Source organism: Equus quagga, chromosome 3 (genome assembly GCF_021613505.1).
Source record: "Equus quagga isolate Etosha38 chromosome 3, UCLA_HA_Equagga_1.0, whole genome shotgun sequence".
In the NCBI taxonomy this organism is placed as follows: domain Eukaryota; kingdom Metazoa; phylum Chordata; class Mammalia; order Perissodactyla; family Equidae; genus Equus; species Equus quagga.
The window spans coordinates 154,012,103-154,032,957 of NC_060269.1; the positions used below are offsets into that span (position 1 = coordinate 154,012,103).

The following is a 20,855-nucleotide window of genomic DNA, read 5'->3' on the forward strand; positions in this document are numbered from 1 at the left end:
GGCTGTCAGTTTCTACAAAAAAAAAGCCTGTTAGGACTTTGGAATTGTGTTGAATCTGTAGATCACTTTGGAAAGAAGTAACACCTTAATAAGACTGAGACTTCCAATTCATGAACACAGTGTAGCTCTCCATTTATTTAGGTCTTTAATTTCTCTCGGCAAAGTTTTAATTGTAGAGGTCTTGCACATCTTTTGTCAAATTTATCCCTATATACGTTATCTTTTTGATGCTATTGTAAATGGTATTGTTTTGTAATTTCAATTTCCAATTGTTCATTGCTAATATAGACAGATATAACAGATTTTTGCATATTGATCTTGTCTCCTGCAACCTTGCTAAACTCACTTTATTAGTTATGGTAGTTTTTATGAAGATTTATTCATATTTTCTACATAGATGATGATGTCATCTGTGAATAAAGCCCGTCTTACTTCTCCTTTCCAATTAGATGTCCTTTACTTCTTTTTCTTGCATTTTTGCACTGGCGAGGACCTCCAGTACAATGTTGAATAGAAGCGGTGACACGCGATATTTTTGCCTTACTCTTGATCTCAGAGGGAAAGCGTTCAGTATCTACCATTAGGTGTGATGTTGGCTGTAGGGTTTTCATAGATGCCCTTTATCAGGTACAGGAAGTTCTCTTCTATTCCTAGTTTGCTGAGAGTTTTTTATCAAGAATAGATGTTGGATTTTCTCAAATACTTCTTGTGCATCTTTTGGGTTGATCATATAGTTTTTGTTTTTTTAGTCTGTTAATGTGATAAATTACCTTGGTTGATATTCGGTTTTTAAGTGAACCTTGCGTTCCTGGGATGAACCTTACTTGGTCGTTAGACACTGTCCTTTTCGTATATTGTTGGCTTCAATTTGACAAAATTTTGTTAAGAATTTTGCATCTGATTATGAGGAATGTTGGACAGTATTTTTCTTTTCTTGTAATGTCCTTTGCAGATTTGGGTATCAGATTTGGGTAATGCTGAGATCCTAGAATGAGTTGGGGAGAATTCCCACTTCTCCAATTTTCCGGAAGAGTTTGTGTGGAGTTGATATATTTCTGCCTTGACATTAGGTAGAATTCACCAGTGAAGTCATCTGGGCCTGGAGTTTTCTTTGTGGGAAGGTTTTTAACGCAATTTCAATTTCTTTACTGGATGTAGGTTTGTTCAATTGCCCATTTCTTATTCTTATTCTGTGAGTGGAAGAGTTTATTTGCATGGTCCTTAGTCCCTGCTCCGTCCTCCTGACTTCACCACAGTGATGGCCAGAGATTTCCAGGAAATCCAACCTCTGAGTCCAGGGGCGTCTGGGAGCCTGCCACATGGCCCCGGGCAGTCTGGGGTCAGCCCATTTCACAGTGGGATCTCGCTGGGGGGTCACATGCCCACAGACCAGCGCATGGCAGACCCTCAGCCCCTCCTGGGCTGGGACCTGCTTGATGCCCATGTCCTACCTGACCCTCTGGGGAGCTGACCTCTTTGATGACAACAGTGGTAGCTGCCTGTGGCCCTGAGGTCTGGCCTGGTGGTGTCAGCCTCTTGGCCACTCCCCCACCCCAGCCTCACAACCAGCCCCCACAGCCTGTCGGGAAGGCTGTGCACTAGCCCCATGTTACAGGCCCAGGGCCCCCCAGCATTGGCAGACGCAGGCATCCAGGTACCACACGTCCTGTAAGGGCTGGGGGAGCAGACAAGAACCTCAGTGCGCGCACACACAGGTGGCACACAGTGGCCTCCTGTTTTCATGGTTATAGGAGCCAAGTGCTGCACTCTTGTGTCACCCTTGTCCCTATGCCACGTACACCCCGCTCGGCTGTGACATGCCCCCTCCCCTGGGCACTGCCCCTCCCTCCCTTGGAGTGAGTGTTTCTGACAGTCCTGGCCACAGGCGCCTTCCCTGGGCCTCCCTAAGAGCTGGTGGGGGACCCTGTCGGTGTGGAGCTGGGGCACAGGCCCCTGGCAGCCCACCCCTCCCCAGAGATCATGGGTGCTTGGGAGGTCACGCGGGACTGTGGGGAGCTGACGCTGAGAGCACAGGCCTTGTCTCGGTGCAGACACACGGAAAGCCAGCACAGGTAAGCAGATCCGGTCCAGCCTGGTAAATCACGATGCTTTCCCAAAGTGATGGCCTCTCCTTAACATGTAACACACCTGGGATTTCATTTACAAGTCTTCTCATTTAAAATTGAAACATGACAGGATTCATTTTTAAAGGAATACAAAGATAATAGGCAAATAAATTATATCTTTTTTCTTTTTTTTTTAAAGATTTTATTTTTTCCTTTTTCTCCCCAAAGCCCCCCCGGTACATAGTTGTGTATTCTTCGTTGTGGGTTCTTCTAGTTGTGGCATGTGGGACGCCGCCTCAGCGTGGTCTGATGAGCAGTGCCATGTCCGCGCCCAGGATTCGAACTAACGAAACACTGGGCTGCCTGCAGCGGAGTGCGCGAACTTAACCACTCGGCCACGGGGCCAGCCCCATAAATTATATCTTTTAAACACTATGAGCTCTAGCGTGCCGTGCTCTGGAGATGGGTTTGCAAACCACTGCGGATCAGGTGTCGCCACTGTTGGGGTCACGGTTAGGCTGGGCTGGAATGTGTGACTCCAGGGTGGAGGCAGGTCCTCAAATGAGGTGAAAATCGAGGCCTATCTGGACAGAAAGTGCACGTAAGGCAGCTGTTAGCAGCACTGAGCCTCAGGGTCTTGTCCCTCTTGTGTCCCTTGGTTTCTGCCCAGTAACTCTGGAGAAGAAATGTTTAGTTTCCGGCACCGCTGCGATCTGTGTGGCCACTCCCCGGGGCAGTCTCCATTCTGAGCTTTTGCTCACACATACACGCATGTGCGCTCTCTCACATTCGTATATACACTCATGCATGAACACGCATTCTCACACACACACACATTGATGTGCTCACTCTCACATAGGTACACTCTGACACACTCTAATGCACACACATTCACACTTACACTCTCACACACATGCTCTCACACAAGTGCATGTGTACACTTATGCACATTCGCACATACATACGACCACCAACACTCAAATACACATAGGAGTTTTAATGGGTAGGAAAGGGTGTCCCCTCTGCTCTGGCCATGCTAGCACTGTTGGGGACCCCCGGTTCCCCGCCTGTGGAGCTATGGGGGCCCTGGGGTGCTGAAGGAGAGTGAGACTCTCTCCTGGCGCAGGGACACGTGGGGAGAAGCTTTACCCGCCCACCCCCAAGGCGGCCCAGCAGCCCCTCGCCCCTCTGCCAGCTGGGGGCCCAGGCTGGCTGGCCTTCCACACCCACCTCCAGCCCCGACCTCCCCACCACGAGGGACGCCCGAGGCAGCGTGCTGGTGCGGCAGCAGTGCTGTGTCGTGACTGGGGGTAGGGAAGGGCTGGCTCCCTGACGGAGACTCCTGAAGGCGCGGGGACTCCCCTTAGCGATGTCCTGGACCTGCGCCCTCGTGGGCCTCTGCACAGAGAGCAGCAGTCATGACCGTGTCCTTGTTGTTTGCTGCACAGTCTGAGGAATGAAAGCAGCAAATAAACACCTCCTTGCAAAGCAATTTCCCTGGATGTTTAAACACTGATTACAAACTTAGAATCCCTTCAACGATTTAAGCTGTAATGACGTGTTTAGCGTGACTGCTTCTTCGACTCTTCACACGCTTCAGGTGCTTGACTACAGGCGCTGTCTCCACCTCACGGCCGCGCGGCCCTCCCCTCCTTACAGCACTGCGCCTTACAGCACCCAGGCCCGGGAGGCGTCCACGCCGTGCCAGCCCTTCACACCTGACCATCCTGGCCCTCACTGGGCCCATCAGAGGATATTTGACTGTCCCATTCTGTGCCTGAGGAGCAGGCTCTGGGCCAAGTGACACCCCAGGGTCGCCTAGCGCGTGAGAGATGGAGTCGGGACCAGACGGCAAGTTCACCTGAGGCCGCCCTGACAAGGTACCACAGACTGGGGCTTAAACCGCCGGAGTTTGTCGTCTCACCATCCTGGAGGCTGGGAGGCCAAGTCAGTGCTGGCGGCTGCGCTGCCCCTGAAGGCTCTGGGGTGGATCCTTCCTTACCTCTTCCACTCCTGGGGGCTCCGGGCTCCTGGGCTGTGGCCACATTGCTCCAGTCTCTTCTCCGTCTTCATGTGGCCTCTCCCCTGTGTCTGTGTGTCCCTGTAAGGACCCTTGTCATTGGATTTAGGGTCCACCCAGATAATGCGGGATGCTCTCATCTTGAGATGCTTAATTTACTCACATCTGCAAAGATCCTGTTCCGATAAGGTCACAGTCACGGGCTCTGGGCATTTGATGTGGACATCTCTCTTTGGGAAGCTCTCCCACCCCTCCCCACAGGAGTCATTGCATGAGATGCATCTTCGTGACACGACAGGAGACGAAGAGGATGCAGACACAGTGTCTGGAGCTGTGAGGTTCCAGGAGGCCCTGCTGGTTGATCTTTTTCCTGAATCCCATTTAGGACTAGGGCCCTGGAAAAAGCATTTATTCCTGCAGAGCCCACTTCTGGTTTTCCCCGGTGTCTAGTGAATTCGTACCGTTTGTTCAACAGACACAGTTCGGGAGCTAGAGTGGGCTGGGCTGGTTTTGGTGTGGGCATACAGCACTGAACAGACAGACAAAAGTTGCTGCTGTGGCCGCCCTTCCGTTCTCCCACAGTGAGACTGTAGTTGGCACACACACGCTATATCAGGACAAGTGTCCCAAGGAGCAGTAATGCAGGGAAGGGGCAAGAAGAAAGCTGTGGGGAGATGGGGGGGGGGGGGGGCGGGCAGCTTCTGTTTGCAGTAAAAGAGCTTATCTGATAGAGGACATTGGATTGGACACCAAAGCAACTGGGGGCCTCTAGGGGTATCCAGGCAAAGAGCATTCTGGGCCCAGTGAGATCTGTGCAAAGGCCCTGTGGCCACAGTGTGCTTGTCTTGTCTATGACAGCAAGGAGCAAGGCTGAGAGGAGTGAGCAGGTGGGGGGTATGGGAAGGGAGGTTGACAGAGAGGCGTCCAGACTATGCCAGGCCCTGTAAGCCTCTGTAAGGCTTTTGGCTTTTACTCTGAGTATCCTAGGAGGCAGGGAGAAGGAGGTTTGAGCAGAAGAGAGAGATGTTCTGACTTTTGTCAGAGAAGATCCTTTGCTCTGGGCCTGCAGGGGTCTTGGTAGGAGCTGTGCTCCTTGGGGCAGCCCCTGATGGGGCCAGGGCAGTTTGTGCTTGGCAGGTCCTGGGTGCTGGGCTCCTCTGAGGCCTGGGGCAATTCTGTCTCCATGAGTCTGCCAGGGGGCACACTGTGGGCTCTCTGAGTCACGCAAGGGTCTGCAGGAGCCCTGGGGCCTGGCCTCTTAACAGCCTCCCCTGGTGTTCAGTCCAGGTCCATGGTGAGAAATGAAGCCCAGGCCACCTGGGCCTGACCCACTCTCAGGCCTTGATCGGGGGCACTGGACACGCCCCCTACCCCAGAAGTTCCCAAGCTGACCGGAGGCCCCCCAGCCCTCGTCAGCCCCCTGCCTGGGCAGCAAAGGGGAAGGGGCAGGCCTTGGCAGACAGTAGAGCATGCAGGAAACAGGGTGTCTCCCGGTAGATGTGAGCACCCTTCTGCGTTAAGCCCACCTGGTGCCCATGAGGGTCCTGTGTCTGCCACTGGCAGTGGGGGCGGCTCCAAGACCAGCCCCGGTCATCCAGCCCCACCCTGCAGTGCCCTGAGAGGGCGTCTGTCACTGTGCGGAGTGCCTGTGGGTGACCCTGCCATGGGTGACCTTCTGCATTCCCGTCACTTGAACGGGCTCTTTTTGGAGCCCCATGCTGACCGAAAGCATCAGTCACAGATGCTGGGGTGGCGGCCACACTTCTTCCTCGTGCTCGGCAGGACCCAGGCTCTGGTGTGGTGGCCTGCAGACTCCTATGAGCCCTCAGGGAAAGGGTCTGTGCACGAGGACACGGTGGGCCTCCTGAGACAGGAGCTGTTTGTCACTGGGACGTACCTGCCAGATCAGTCTTCTCTGCACCAAAGTGGTTTCATTTGCTTTCTGTTCTGACTCAGGATCCCAGCCTCCACTTGGTCTCTCAGTTGCAATATCTGCATGATTGTATTAGTCAGCTGTGTTGTGTAACAAGTCACCACACACTTACTGGCTTCAAACAACACCCATTTATTATCTCACAGTTTCCTGGGGCCAGATGTCCAGCATGGTTTAACTGGGCTTCCTACTCAGGGTCTCACCAGGCTGAACTCCAGGTGTCGGCTGGGCTGCGTTCTCACCTGGAGCTATCGACATTTCTGTCGGCTGTTCCTTGAGCAAGCAGACTGACATGGAGCCTTGACAGGGATGCAGCATTGGCGCCCTGCAGCCTCAGTGTAGCACATCCTGTTCCATGGGAGTCGGGGCGCTCCCCAGCGCCTGCCTGATGCCCACCCCCATGAAGGGCAGGACTCTGGGCTTTCCTCTGACCAGCTGCCTTTTTGACATCCGAAGGCCGAAGGCCGTTAGGATGCATTAGCCCAAAGAGAGGGCTGGCTTAGGGTCCAGCAGGGTGAGATTCCTGTGGGGTGGGGATTTTTGCAGCACCGTCCTGGGAAACAAGAAGTGACCTGGTGCCCACATAGGGGGCTCTCTCAGCCCAGCACCTGCCGGCCCCCCACCCTGGGATCCCCATTAGGACCTACATCCCACAGCAAATCTCAGGCTGATGTCTGTGCACCCCATTGGGTGTCTGTTGGAGCAGATTTGGGGATGGGGTAGGGGAGCAGTGGCTGGTCCTCAGAGTGTTCCAGAAGGACCTTGGACCAGTACCTGCCACCCTTGGGGCTGGAGGAGTGTGGTCACTGGAGAGTACTCCGAAGAATGTGCCAATGCCCCCAGGACACATTTGGAAGGGGCCTCCTGGCTCCAGCTGGAGGCTGCCTAAGAAGATGACAGGACATGGCAGCACTGGGCGGACCATCAGCCAGCCAACTGACTGGGGCCGTGGTTCAGACTGCCTCCCTGCTGTGATTTCCCACCCTCCCGACTCAATCATTCCTGAGTCGGCACCTGCCCTCTTGGTCCTCACCATTTCTCCTTGTTATCACTTGTTCCCTCTGTGGACTTGAGCTATTTCCCACGGTGATGGTGACTGTGTGAGAATGCCCTCACCAGATAGCAGGGTTTATCCCCTCTCCTGCTCCCAGCCTGTGCTCATCCCACAGGGACACTGTGCTGGAGTCAGACGTGTCTTCCTTTGGAACACAGGGTCATGCATTAAAACCACAGAAAAAAAGACCTTGCAAAAGGCTAGAGAGGAAAGGAAGCAGGAAGATTCTGGTCTGTTCATAAGACATTAGCGTATTGGCTGCCCGAAGATATTTGTGCTGACATCCCCTGGGCAGCCTGGGCCTGTCAGCCTTGTGCGATCGCATGTGTATCAGTTTGTTAAGGCTGCCGTAACAAAGCACCACAAATGGGATAGGGAAGTTAAATTGTCATTTAGTTCTGTCTCCTAGACTAAAAATTGTCTCCCAGTTCTGGAGGTCGTAAGTCCAACATCGTGGTGTCACCAGGCTTGTTCCTTCTGAGGCTGTGAGGGAGAATCTGCTGCAGGCCTCTCCCCTGCTGCTGGCAATCCTTGCTGTTCTTTGGCTTTTAGACGCTTCACCCTGATCTCTGCCTTTATGTTCACATATGTTCTCCTGGCGTGCATGTCTGTGTCCAGATTTCCCCTTTTTATAAGGACACCAGTCATATAGGATTAGGGCCCACCCTAATGACCCCATCTTAACTGATTACATCTCCAATGACAACATTCTGAGGTACTGGGGGTTAGCACTTCAATGTGTCAACAATTCAATGCAAATCAGCACAGACATGCCTCCCCCGCTAAATCCTCACTGTGTTAGAATGAATAGGTGTATGGATAGATGGATGGACGGATGGATGGATGGGTGGATGGATGGATGGATGGAGGTGGGGAGGGATGGACGGAGGGATGGATGGATGGATGATTAGACAGACCATTGGATGGATGGATAGATAGGTGGATGGATGGATAGATGGACAGATGGACAGATGGATGGACAGACAGATGGGTGGATGGATGGATGGATGGATGGATAGGTGGGTGGGTAGATGAATGGATAGACAGATGGATGGATGGATGGCTTTTGTAAGGAGCAGCTAGCCTACCATCTGCATCAGGGCCCAAGGTGGCTCATTAGAATTGGTATGTGGTTGTGCAAATGTCCAAACTTTCAATTTTCCCCCACCCAAGCACACTTACCCTGTCTCTGGAGCCCATAAGTTCCTCTTGTTGCTCCTTGTTTTTCTCTTAATTAGGCCTTTACTATGAGTTTCAAAGGCTCACAGATTAATCCAGCTGATGTCATAGCAAGAAACACTGTGTAATGCTATTAGTTTTTCCAAATGTGTTCTCTCTTATTTCACAGACTCCGATAAGTTCAAGATGACAAAGTCCTTTCCTTATGTCAAAAGGCCATATTTTTCTACTCCGACAATGGAACCAGATATTTCTCCTCCATTCGGGCCATTCAAGACGTGTACTTTGGAAAGTTTGGCACAGTGCCACACCTTGACTTTGACTGTGACTAAAGACACAGGCTGGCCAAAACCTTTGGTATTGATGTAACTGTTTAGAATTGCATTGTATTTTACTGCCAGAAAAATGATATTTCCTTGTAATTCAAATCTAGGTGGAATTGTTACAGGGAATTTTTGCTGCCGTCTGTAGGAGAGTGGCAGAAAGCAGAATCCAGGTGGGTGTTGGCCACAGAAGGTGGCTGGATTTTTCAACATCTGGGTGAAGGTTCAGAATTAATTTTGATTGACTGGGTAGCTATGACTGGTGACATATCTGGTGACAGACTCCTTGGTGAGGCATGGGAAGCCCTTGGCAGGGTAGGGTGCCCCTCACTCTTCCAGCCTCAGCCTCTCGTGGCTCACTGTCCCTCTGCATCTTGAGCTCTGGCCATGTCTCTTTCTTACCGTTCCCTCCCTCACCAGAGAGATGGAACCCACTGGGCAGCAGCCGGCCTCTCAGCTCTGTCTGGTTAATGCGTGGCTCCCCTTCTAGACTGGGCTCTTGGGGGGCACACACAAGGTCTGATTCATCCCTGGGACCCTCCTCTATATCCTCACCCTGTGTGCCCAGCAACTGCCCATGGAGGGTCGCACCCTTCTACAAGGGTGGCCTTGGGCAGTGTTCCTGGGCCTCCCGGTGCCCAAACAATGCCCATCCACATGGCCCTGAGAGACCAGGCTGACCCAGACAGGTCCAAGGTGAAATCCTGGGTCTACCTCCGGCTTTCTGCTCTTTTGTGCCGCTCAGCCCTTCCAAGCCCAGCGGGCTCCCTGTGGGCAGCACCGCACTGACTTTCTGTCCAGGAGCAGTCTCTTTATGGAGGCTTTGGCTCCTCTTTCTCTCTGGCTCCCTCCATCACTCTGCCAGAGCTTCACGTGGCTCAGGGCAGAGCAGCGGGAGAGGGGTTTTCCCCGCCAAAGCGAAGTATGTTTGGGATTGAGACTGGGGTTGAAGGTCTGACCCACCCGCTGTCGGATCCACCAGCCTTGGCCTCAGTCTTAATCTGCTGGGAGAATTAATTGCTCTTTTATGCCGCAGTAGACACTTGAAGTTTCATAGCCCTTAATTCTCCATTGAAAGTCAGGGCCCTTCCCCTGGTTTCTCGCCCAGGAGCTGTATGCAGCAGCAGCATGTCATCTGGGAAGACTGCCCAGCCTCCAGGGCATACATCAGGGGCTGAGGCTACAGGGCTGAGCCCCAGAGCTGCCTTCCCGAGCTGCCTTCCACCTGCACTTAGAGACAAACTCCCTGCCACAGCAGGGCGGAGGGGCCATCTGCTGCCGGCAGGCACTTCCTCTCTTTGAAATAACATTTATTCTTCTGATCACAAAAGTAACACTTGATCATAGAGGACACTTCGGAAAATAACAATTTATCTGTAGTCCTAGTATTCAACTAAATGTAATATTAATGCTTTGCCTTGAATATATTTCCCAACCTCTCATTTATGTACATGATATCTCTAATTCTTAAAATGCTACCTTTCTCATTTAGTATTTTAGCATTTCCAGCATCATTAACTATATCCTCCTACAAAGTAGAAGTTGTATGGATGTGACCTAATTTATTGAGTCAACCTACTGTTGATGGACATTTAGCTTATGAGCTATTTCTTGAATATGAGTTTGCTAGATGATTACAAGAAAAACATTCTTTTATTATTTTTTCAAGTGTACAATTCAGTGGCTTTTAGTATATTCACAGAGTTGGCAACCATCACCATTATCTAATTCCAGAGCATTTTCGTCATCCCGTAAAGAAACCCTGTACTGGTTAGCAGTCACTCCCCACTCTTGGTTCCCTTCAGCTACTGGCAACCACTAATCTATTTTCTGTCTCTATTGATTTGCCTATTCTAGACATTTCCAATAAATGGGGTCACACTCTACGTGGCCTTTTGTGACTGGCTTCTTTCACCTAGCCTAATGTTTTCAAGGTTCATCCACGTTGTAGCCTCTAGCATACTTCCTTCCTTTGTGTGGCTGGAAATGAGCTCCATGGAGTGGATAGAGCACCTTTTGTTTACGCATTTATCAGTTGATGGACATTTGGGTTGGTCCCACTTTTTGGCTACTACACATAATGCTGCTATGAACACTCATGTACAAATTTTTGTGTGAACAGACGTTTTCAGTTCTCTTGGGTATATACCTAGGAGTAGAATTGCTGGGTCATACGGAACTGCTGAACTGTTTTCCACAGTGAGCGGCTCCACTTTAGATTCCCACCAGGAATGTACAAGGGTTTCAATTTCTCCATATCTCACCCAATACTCATTTTCTGTTTTTTAAAAAAATTATCATTATAGTCATCCTAATGGGTATAAAATGGTATCACATTGTCATTTTGATTTGCATTTCCCAAATGACTAATGATGTTGAACATATTTTCATGTGTTTATTGGCCATTTGTATATCTTCTTTGGAGAAATGTCTATTCAGATCCATGGCCCATTCTTTAATTGGGCTATTTATCTTTTTATTGTTGAGTTGTAAGTGTTCTTTCTGTATTCTGGATACTACACCCTTATCAGATACACGATTTGCAAAAAAATTCTCTCATTCTGTGGGTTTCTTTTACTTTCTTGATGGCATCCTTTGAAGCATAAAAGTTTTTAATTTTGATGAAGTCCAGTTTATCAGTTCTGTCTTTGGTTGCTGTGTCATATCTAAGAAACTCTTGCCTAATCCAAGACCACAAAAATTTACTTCCATGTTTTCTTCTGAGAATTTTAGAGTTTTAGCTCTTACATTTAGATCTGTGATCTATTTCAAGTTAATTTTTGCATATGGTATAAGGTAAGAGTCCATCTTCGTTCTTTCGCACATGGAAATCCAGTTTTCCCAGCACTATTTGTTGAAAAGACTATTTGTTCCTTATTGAATGGTCCTGGCACCCTTGTTGAAAACCAGTTGCCCATAAATATATGGATTTTCTTCTGGACTCGCAATTCCATTCCATTATCATGTCTGTTCTATGCCAGTGCCACACAGTCTTGATTCTTGTAGTTTCACATTAAATTTCAAATCACAGGTGTGAGTCCTCCAACTTTGTTTTTTTCTTTTTCAAGATTGTTTTAGCTATTGTGGGTCCCTTGCATTTCCACTTGAATTTTAGGATCAGCTTGTCAATTTCTGCAAGGGAAAAAAAGGCAACTGATATTTTGATATGGATTACATTGAACTTATAGACCAACTTGAAGACTATTGCCATCTTAACAATATTAAATCTTCTAATCCATGAACCCAGTGTGTCTTTCCATTAATTTAGGTCTTTAATTTCTTTCAGTGATATTTTGTAGGTTTCAGTGTATAACTCTTACACTTCTTTTGTTAAATTTATCCCAAGTATTTTAATCTTTTTGATCCTATTGTAAATGGGATTGTCTCTCAATTTCATTTTTAGTTATGTCATTGCTACTATATCTAAATATAATTGGTTTTCTGAAATAACAGCTTTGTTGATATATAGTATATATACTGTAAATTTCACCCTTTCACAGTGGACAATTCAGCGGTTTTTAGCGTGTATTCACTCTTAACCTTTGGTATCAGATGCCAAGCCAATCCAGCCCTCTTTGCCGTACAGACCTCCTCAGCTCCTTTTCTTCTGCTCTCCCTTTGCCCTAAATCATTTTTTTCCACCTTTTTATTTGGGTAAAGTCTATATAACATAAAATTTATTATTTTAACCATTTTAAAGTGTACAATTCAGTGGCATTATGTACATTCACAGTGTCATGTAACCATCACCACTATCCATTTCCAGGACTTTTTCATCTTCCCAAACTAAAACTCTACCCATTTAACATTAACTCCACATTTCTCCTTCCCCCGGCCCCTGAAAACCACCATTCTACTTTCTGTCTCTATGGATCTGACAACTCTAAGTACCTCACATAAGTGGAATCATACAGTGTTTGTCCTTTTGTGTCTGGCTTATTTCACTGAGCAGAATGTCCTCCAGGTTCATCCATGTTGTGGCATGTGTCAATTCTATTCCTTTTTATGGCTGAATAATATTCCATTGTACGGATAGACCACATTTTGTTTATCCATTCATCTGCTGATGGATATTTGGGTTGCTTCCATCTTCTGACTATCACAAAGAGTGCTTCTCCTAACACTTGTGTACACGTATTTTTTGAGTCTCTACTTTCAAATCTTTGGAATGAGGCTGTCCACTGAGACTGGGGTTATTGAATGGAAGTTGACACCCTAGACAGTGACACCCTGGACACCCACCCCCTTTCCTTACTCAGCTCCCAGGGTGGGGCCAGCCAGGCCCACACTCTCAGGCTGAAAGTCGGGGGCTTTGTCTCTGGAAACCCAGCGGCCCAGCAGGGAGAGCTGCAGATCATCAGTAGGGTCCCAGGAGAGCAGCAAGTCCCCTTGGCTGGCCCAGCCCCACTCCCAGCCCCCCGTGGCACCTCCATGTTCCAATGAAATAGCAAATATTCATAAACGAATATTCATTATGTCAGGGTTTGCCAATAAAACGCACATTCATGCACACCCCCTTGCCCCTACATACACACTCAACTGAAGAAAGGGAACCCATGAAGCTCTGGCTCTTCCAGCCCAGGCTCCTTCTGCACTGGGCGGAGGTGATGCCGCTGGGAAGTGAGGAGGGACGTGTGTGGTGGTGGGAAGGAGCGTGTCTTAGTAACAAGGTACCACACTGGGAACTTGAAACAACAGAAATTAATCCTCTCACAGTCTGGAGGCCAGCAGGGCCACACTCCCTCTGGAGGCTCTGGGGAGGCTCCTTCCTGCCTCTTCCAGGTGCTGGTGGCTCCAGGCGTCCCTTGGCTTGTGGCCGCATCACTCCAATCTCTGCCATCTTCTCACAGCATCCTCCTCTCCCCCGTGTGTCTGTGTCTCCTCTCCCATCTCTTATAAGGACATTTGTCATTGTATTAGGGCCACCAGATAATCCAAGATGATCTTTTCCTCTTGAGATCCTTTACTTGATTACAGCAGCAAAGACCCTTTTTCCAAATAAGGTCATGTATGCAGGTCCCAGGGATTAGGATGCAGACGTGTCTTTTGGGGGGCCCCCATTCAGCCCACTGCAGAGCATATAAGTAGGTGAGTTGGATCTTCCACGGAGGAAGTCAATAGATAGCGTTAAGCCAGGCACGCAAGAAGGGGCGGCCTGAGCTTGAGAGTCGACACCAGGAGACGGGAGGAGTTGGGAGTGGTGCCTCAGGGCAGAGGAGATCAAAGGTAGCCGAAGGGGGCACTGGGTCAGAAGCCCTGCTGTGCCACTCTTTAGGTGGCAGTGCGACTTGACGACATCCTAAATTTAGGTTCTAGGAAAGTTGGGGCAGCTCAGCTGGAGGAAGGGGAGCCTCCAGGGCACACAGACTTTTGTCTTCACTCACTGGCTTTCAGGCTCCAGAAGCCCCTTGCCAAGCTCCCACCCCATATACCCTGTATTTCCTTCTCTGTGCAGTGGCTCCACGGCTGGTTCCAGCTCCTCAGACAAGACTGGGCCGGATGCGGTCCCTGCAGCCACAAGAGAGAAGATCCGGTCCAGGTTCCATGGCAGCCATGACCTGATCCACCGCCTATTTGTCTGTATTTCAGGTGCCAGTTCTGGGCCTGGGGTGGGGTGTGGGCCCTGGGGCAGGGTGTGGGCTTGCAGACACATGAGGGCTGTACTTTAGGGGGGCGGCTGATGCCAGGCAGGGGCAGCGCCCTGCTGATGTCAGGGTGTGAGTGGTGCTAGCTGATGTCCAGTGACGTTTGGGCGCTGGTGGTGCCAGGTCTGAGGAGCCCCCTCATGCCCAGCCCTGTCTGGGGGCTCCCCTACTGTGTCATTTCATCATCCTAAGCCCACGATGAGGCCATGTGTGCAGTAAAGAGGAGGGCTTACTTATTCCCCAGGGTCCCGAGCTGCAGAAGAAGGAACCCACTTCCGCTCCATTGGCCCCTCGGCTGCCCACGCAGGGAGGTTCTGTTCAATTTGCGGTGGGATTTTATTGTACTTTTTTTTCCTTTCTCCTCTGGGGATGGTTGCACAGCGGCAAGGTGAGGACGAAGATAACTGTTCTATCTCCCAGGGAATTCAGAGAGGGGAGTGAACAAAAAAGTGTCTTTTTAACATTTCTCTTTAAATAATGAATGCATTCATGTGGTTCAAAACTATAAAAAGTGTGCAGTGAGGTCCCCCCTCCTGGCCTCCTGCTGCCCTTCCATCCCCCGCCTATGGTGAGGGGTTCAGACAGTGCTGTCCTGCAGGAATTGTCTCCCAGGGCTGGGTGGCCTCTTGCCCTGACCAACCTGAGGACGTGTTGGTCTCCGGTCATGAGCTCTGGTCAGGTTTCACCAGCCAGCCCCCTGCGCTGATCAGCCTGACCCCCTCGGCCTCCTCTCCAGGTGTGGCTGACCAGCTGCAGACGAACTATGCCAGTGATCTGAGAAGCATTCTCAAGACCCTCTTTGAGGTCATGGCCACCAAGCCGGAAACGGATGACAAGGAAAAGTTAAAGAAGGGTGAGTGCCAGCTCAGGACAGGGACTGTCGCGTCACTGCCCCCAGGAAGTGGGTCCTGCAGAAACCCGGGCTCCCAGCCCTGGACAAATATGGCCTCTCCACAGCCACCCACCTCCTATATGACCTGCCATGTTCCAAGTGGAAACCACCCAGCAGTGCCAGGCTACCTGCTGGAGGACGAAAGGGCGCATGACATAGACCCTGGAAGCGCCCTGAGAGGCCTCCTGCCCAGAGAAGAGGCACCACCCCCTGCAGCTTTGCAGGTGGGTCACGACCCCAGACACACGCCCAAGCATGCAGCACCTGCTCCTCTCCCACTGACACGCTCCTGCAAGGCGACCTGACTTCCTAGCACTGACAGGCTGGGAGGCATGGTGCTCTTCCTCTCAGAGAGAGACCCAGATGTGGCAGTGTCACTTCTACCGAATTCTGTCCGCCAAAGCAGTCAGAGGCCAGCCCAGAGTCAAGGAGCGGGGGGTAGGCCTTACCTCTCAGTGCAGGGGTGGTCATCTATGACCTGTGGCCAAATATGACCTGCCTCATGTATTTACATGCACTCAACATATCACAGGCACATATGTCTGCTCTCTTGCACACACACTCACATGCACTCACACATGTGCATGCACACAATCACACGGCATGGGGAGGAGGCCCAACCCCTGTTCATCCACCCCTCGTGCTGGCCTGAGGCATCTGTTCTGGGTGAGATGTCCCTCATCACAAGGGCTTCTGCTCAAGGATGTCTGGGCACACGGGGCAGCTGGCCCTGGCCCTGGAGCCCACCCCAGCCTACAGGGCCTGTCCTCACTGGTAGGGAGGAGGAATAGAGCCTATCCTGTGTGCCGACCCAGCTCTGCCTCCCCATACCCGCACCACCAGGCTGCATGCCCCTGTCCATCAGGGAATTCTAGGCAGGGCTACCTTCTGGAACATTATGGTTCAGAAAAGGCAGGTGAGGTAGACCCGTTCTACAAGCAAGGATGGTGGGCCCCTCGGCCCTGTCTAGGCCTAGTCTCCTGCCTGCCTCGGGAGTCACAGTCCAGGGGCACCTGACCTCACACAGACAGCGCAGGGCCCAGGGCAGGAGCAGCTGCACACCTCAGGGCGCTCAGGTGGAAAGGCCTGCGGCCACAGTCAACACCCAACCTACGGATGTCAAGGGATGGTTGAGCGAGTTTCAGGGAGCAGAGCCCCTGCTGACAGTACCCAGGCACACCCAGCAGGGACAGGTGATGCTTCATTGACCCAGCGCCTGCCCTTCCTCTTCCAGTCACCCAGACCCTGCGGAGTGCAGCCTTGGAGGACTGCGCCCTGTGCCAGGAGACACTGTCATCCTCTGAGCTTGCAACCAAGACCCACGACGGTGACTTAGAAGGTGAGTGGGGTGCTCTGGGCGAGGGGCCAACATGCTACACGAGCAAAGAGCAGCAGGACCCTGTCTGGACGTTTCCATCTCTCTGCCCTGGACCACAGGAAGGCAGTGATCCTCCAGTGGGGGCCCCTCCCCAGAGGGTCCAGGCCTTTGGCTGCAGCTAGGGGTGGCTGGTCCCAGGGCACTGGCACACACCTACCCCCAGCATTCACCTCCACCACAGGAAAGGCCTCACATGGTGGCATCTGGGGAGCTACCTGCCAGAGTCACAAGGAGCCTTCCTCACGGGGGGCTGCAGACCCTGCTCCCCCACTAGCCTGGAGGTTGGCCGACTGGAGGCCCATTGGCTTGGCAGTCAGAGAGGGAGTATCCAGGCAGGTTGCGGGCACTGGCAGCACATCTGTGGGAAGGGGGCAGCCCAAGACTTGGGCTGGAGGGGCTAAAGGCCTGGGAGAGGCGCTGAGATGGGTGGTGGCATATAGGCCTGACCAGGTGTCGAATGTGACCAGAGCTGAGAAGAAAGCTAAAGTTGACCCTGTGACAGGCCAGAGGTCACACCACTTCCAGTGTGCCTGGCTGGCTGGGCTGGCCTCTACTGGTCCCCAGCTCAGGCCCTCCCTCAATGCTCCTCGGTGACCGGGGCATACACTGAGGCCAGCTTCACCACTGTCCCCTGCGGGTGACAGAAGCTGGGGGAGGAGTCAGGAGCAGCACAGGCTCCCAGCTTCCTAAGCAACCTGAGCCTCAGTCTTCTCTACCTTTCTGTGAAAGCGCTTGTCACAGGAACTCAGAACCCCTCTGCTCTCGAAGGAATGAGTGTCACGCACTGTGAGGTCTGGACTTGCCCAGCACAGAGCCAGGGGCCATGACCTCCCTGGGCTGTCAACACAACCCCCTCCTGGAAGTTGTCCCCCGTGGCAAGGCCTGGGCCCTGGTCAGAGGAGGGGGTGCCAGGCCCAGGAAGTCCTCAGGACCCTCACAGTCCTCCCCAGGCGAGGGGCTGACCTCCAGCGGCTGTGCTGCGGTCCAGGGCTTCACTGGAGCCAGTGCAGGATTTTACACAGGTGGTGGCAAGCGTGAGAGATGGTCTTCCTGCAGTGTGGGAATGGGTTGATGGGGTTCAGAATGGAAGCCAGGAGAGTTGGGTGGGAGGCAGTTGCGGGGTCCATGCAGGCAGGAGGAGGAGCAGCTCGGTGGGAGTACGGTAGGTGAGGAGGAGGGTGAGAAGGAGGCGGGGAGACCCTGCGTGGACAGGCAGCCTTGCTGAATTCCTTTTGGAGGCGAGACCTGAGGGCGCAGGGCTTGGAGTCAGGTCTGGGGGTCGTGTGAAGGTGGACTGGAGACCTCTGAGGGAGCTCTGTGGCCCGAGGGAGAGATCCTAGGTGTCTCTTTCCCCCTCTTGGTGTCAGTCCTGGCCTCAGGGCTGGGCACATTGTGGGCACCTCAGTGCCCACGATGGGTGGAATTGCCTGTCTTGCCCTGCAAGCCAGCTTCTCCCTGTGCTGATGCACCTCCCAAATTCCAGAGCAAACATGCCAGAGGCTTCCACTAGCGAGCGCCTTGAGAAGTGAGACAGGATGGGCCCCATGTGCCCTGGGGAAGGAGGAGGCGGCCCCTGGTCCTGGCCTGGGCTGCACAGGTGTCAGGAGGAGCAGGGCCCTCCGAGAACCTGAGAACTTCTCGGGGGGTGGTTTCTTCATTTTGAGCCCCCACCTGTGCCAAGGGCCCTGCCAGGCTGAGTGCTGGCTGGAAGCTCTGGAGAGGTTGGACACTCGCCACCGGTGTCCTGAGTGCAGGTGGCCTGGTCTGGGGCAAGACACAGGCTGAAGCTGGGCACTGATGATAGCTGAGAAGGCTGGCTCGTCCCTGTGATGCTGTCACCTTCCTAGAACCACAGCCAGGAAAAGGAGTCTAGAGGAGAACTGTAGAGGATAGCGGGGGCTGCGTGGCTCCCTCTGGCTGATGTGTCCCCCACTGTCGTTGTCACAGACCCGCCCGAGTGGGTCCCAGACGAGGCCTGTGGCTTCTGCACAGCATGCAAAGCACCCTTCACCGTCATCCGCCGGAAGCACCACTGCCGCAGCTGTGGGAAGGTAGGTGGGATGCAGTGGCGGCGGTGTCCCGGGGCCATCCACAGACACAGCACGAGGGTCTGGAAGTCAGGAGTGATGCCCCAGGAGGCTGGCGAGGCCTCTGAGCCCCGGGCCCTGCTCTGACTTGGCACAGGGCGTGGACTCCGGGCACTCAGCCCACTGGGTCCAGATGGTGCCGTGCTCGGCCCCCACTGCTTCAGAGGTGGAGGCAAGGAAGGCCAGAGAGTCTGAATAGGAGAGCAGCCTTGGTGTGGTGCCAGGATCCCCTCCACAAGCCTGGCCTCCTGGGGCCAAGACCTGCCCCAGGCTTTCCTAAAGGTCCCAGACCCACATAGGGAGCCAGCAGATCTCGCCCACTAACACCCAGCCTGGTCTGGGTGGGAGGGATGTGCAGGAAGGCCAGGCGGCGCTCAGGGCTCTGACACTGTCCTCACCGGGCCATCCCTATGGGGGCCATGGTCAGGGAGGGGTGAGACATGGAGAGGGGGCTGTTGAGGACCTTCTCCCTGGCTCACTGTCCCCACTGCCCACTCCTTGCATTCCAGATCTTCTGCTCCCGCTGCTCCTCACACTCGGCGCCGCTGCCCCGCTATGGGCAGGTGAAGCCGGTCCGCGTGTGCACGCACTGCTATATGTTTCACGTCACACCCTTCTACAGCGACAAGGCGGGCATCTGACACAGCGCCCAGACACTCGCCAAGACCGCCAGGGCCTGTGGACTCCCAGGAAGGAGGCACCGAGGGCCGTGCTCCCTGCCTCCTCCATCCAGGCCGCGGCTGCTGGAGAGTTTTCAGTGCATTTCATCGAGCTGCTGCCACCGCCAACACAGGCGCTGCAGGCCGCCCAGACTTCCAGAGTGTCCAGCGCCTCCATCCCACCCACCCCGGCCTCCCCACCCATGGGGACCCCAGGCCAGCCTCAGGGGCCAACAGCAGGTCCGCTTTGCCCAGGGGAGTACCCAGGGGTGTGCCAGGTGGCTGCCTGGGGGATGGGCTCTTCTCCTGCCTGTGCCCCTGACCCACTGAGTTGCTGCCTCCAGGCTCAGCCATGGCAGAAGGCCTGCTCAGCACCCGCTCTTAATGGGGGAAGTTGGGTGGTTGTCTGAGTTCCAGGCAGCCTTGGCACCTGGGGCTAAACCCAGGGCAGATGGTAGACACCTAGGGGAGAGGGACCAGGCCCCAGCATAGCGTACTGCAGGGCTTCCCGTGTGCTTGCTGAACCAGGAAGCCCGGGTGACCTTGTCTCTCTAGGGCCCTGAGCCCACAGCTGCCCACCTCCTTCCCCAGTGCTGTCCCCTCCCCACTCCTCCCAGGACCTTGGCTAAACAGCATGCATCTCATTTCTTCTCAGAGGGGAAAATGCAGAAGCAGACCCAGTGGTCCTCTGGGCAAGCAGGGGTGCCCCTGGTGATGTCTGCTCACCACTGGCCACCTGCAGATGGGGAGCAGGTGGCTGCCCACACAGCATTGAGACCCACAGGCAGACGTTTACCGGGTCCTTAGGCCAGGGCTCCCTGGGCGGCGGAGGACCACCGGACGTCACCCATTGGGCTGCCAATACGCCCTTCCCTCTGCACTCCCTGGGACCCCAGCCCACCTCCACAGACTGTGGAGCAGCCCAGGACCCAGGCTGAGGGCCCCAGCACGGACACCTCCTCAGGCTTAAATCTCAGGCTTCACGTTGCAATGACGATGCAGTTTTATTTTTAGAGAGATGACACACCTACTGCTTCTTTTATAGGATAAAATCCAATTACTATTTAACAGTGGAATACATGTGCACAAAAATGGCTTCTGTGGGGGAAAAAAGTATATAATGGAGGGAATAATATGTATTGAGATTATTTTTATTTTCTAAATGCTGTAATTCAAAACCATTTCCATAAATCTATTTAAGAATTGCAGACGCTCTTATTTCTTACGTGGATACAGACTCCTTTTTCTCTGTCTGGGAAGTGATGGTGTTCTTGCAAACCTGCATTCTCCCCTAGGAAGCTGGGGGCTTCTGAACTCTTGGGACAACTGAAGGGTAGGACTTGGCCTCCCACCAGGACCCAGGAGAGGGGTGGCCACCTCCCACCCCATCCCACTCCCCACAAGGGTTCTAGTCTCCCCACTGCCTGGCCACCTGCCCAGCCCCTCTTCTCACGTGTCCTCGGCTCAGACCCCTGGCCTGTGCATATGTTTAACATGGTGTGCTGTTGGACACCCCACCTTGGGACCCTCCCCATCTTAGTGGTCCTGGTCCTATGCCACCCACCCATCTGGGGCTGCCTTCTGGTGTGCCCTAGAGAGAATCCAGGAGGGCAGGCCTT

General features: G+C 53.0%; 1 protein-coding gene across 4 annotated transcripts in view; it reads left to right on the forward strand.

Annotated features, from left to right (window-relative positions):
• Window positions 1–20,390, forward strand: part of ZFYVE28 (zinc finger FYVE-type containing 28) — a 113,576-nt gene extending 93,186 nt beyond the window's left edge. For 2 of the 4 annotated variants that reach the window (XM_046656191.1, XM_046656194.1), the window contains 7 exons: window positions 8,686–8,748; window positions 14,031–14,164; window positions 14,465–14,548; window positions 14,957–15,073; window positions 16,347–16,451; window positions 18,438–18,541; window positions 19,087–20,390. In XM_046656191.1, coding sequence (XP_046512147.1) covers window positions 8,686–8,748; window positions 14,031–14,164; window positions 14,465–14,548; window positions 14,957–15,073; window positions 16,347–16,451; window positions 18,438–18,541; window positions 19,087–19,218 — 739 coding nt within the window. In that variant the 3' untranslated portion in view covers window positions 19,219–20,390. The remainder of the gene's footprint in view (window positions 1–8,685; window positions 8,749–14,030; window positions 14,165–14,464; window positions 14,549–14,956; window positions 15,074–16,346; window positions 16,452–18,437; window positions 18,542–19,086) is intronic. The other 2 variants (XM_046656193.1, XM_046656192.1) reach the window with 2 other exon arrangements.
• Window positions 20,391–20,855: the final 465 nt, after the last annotated feature.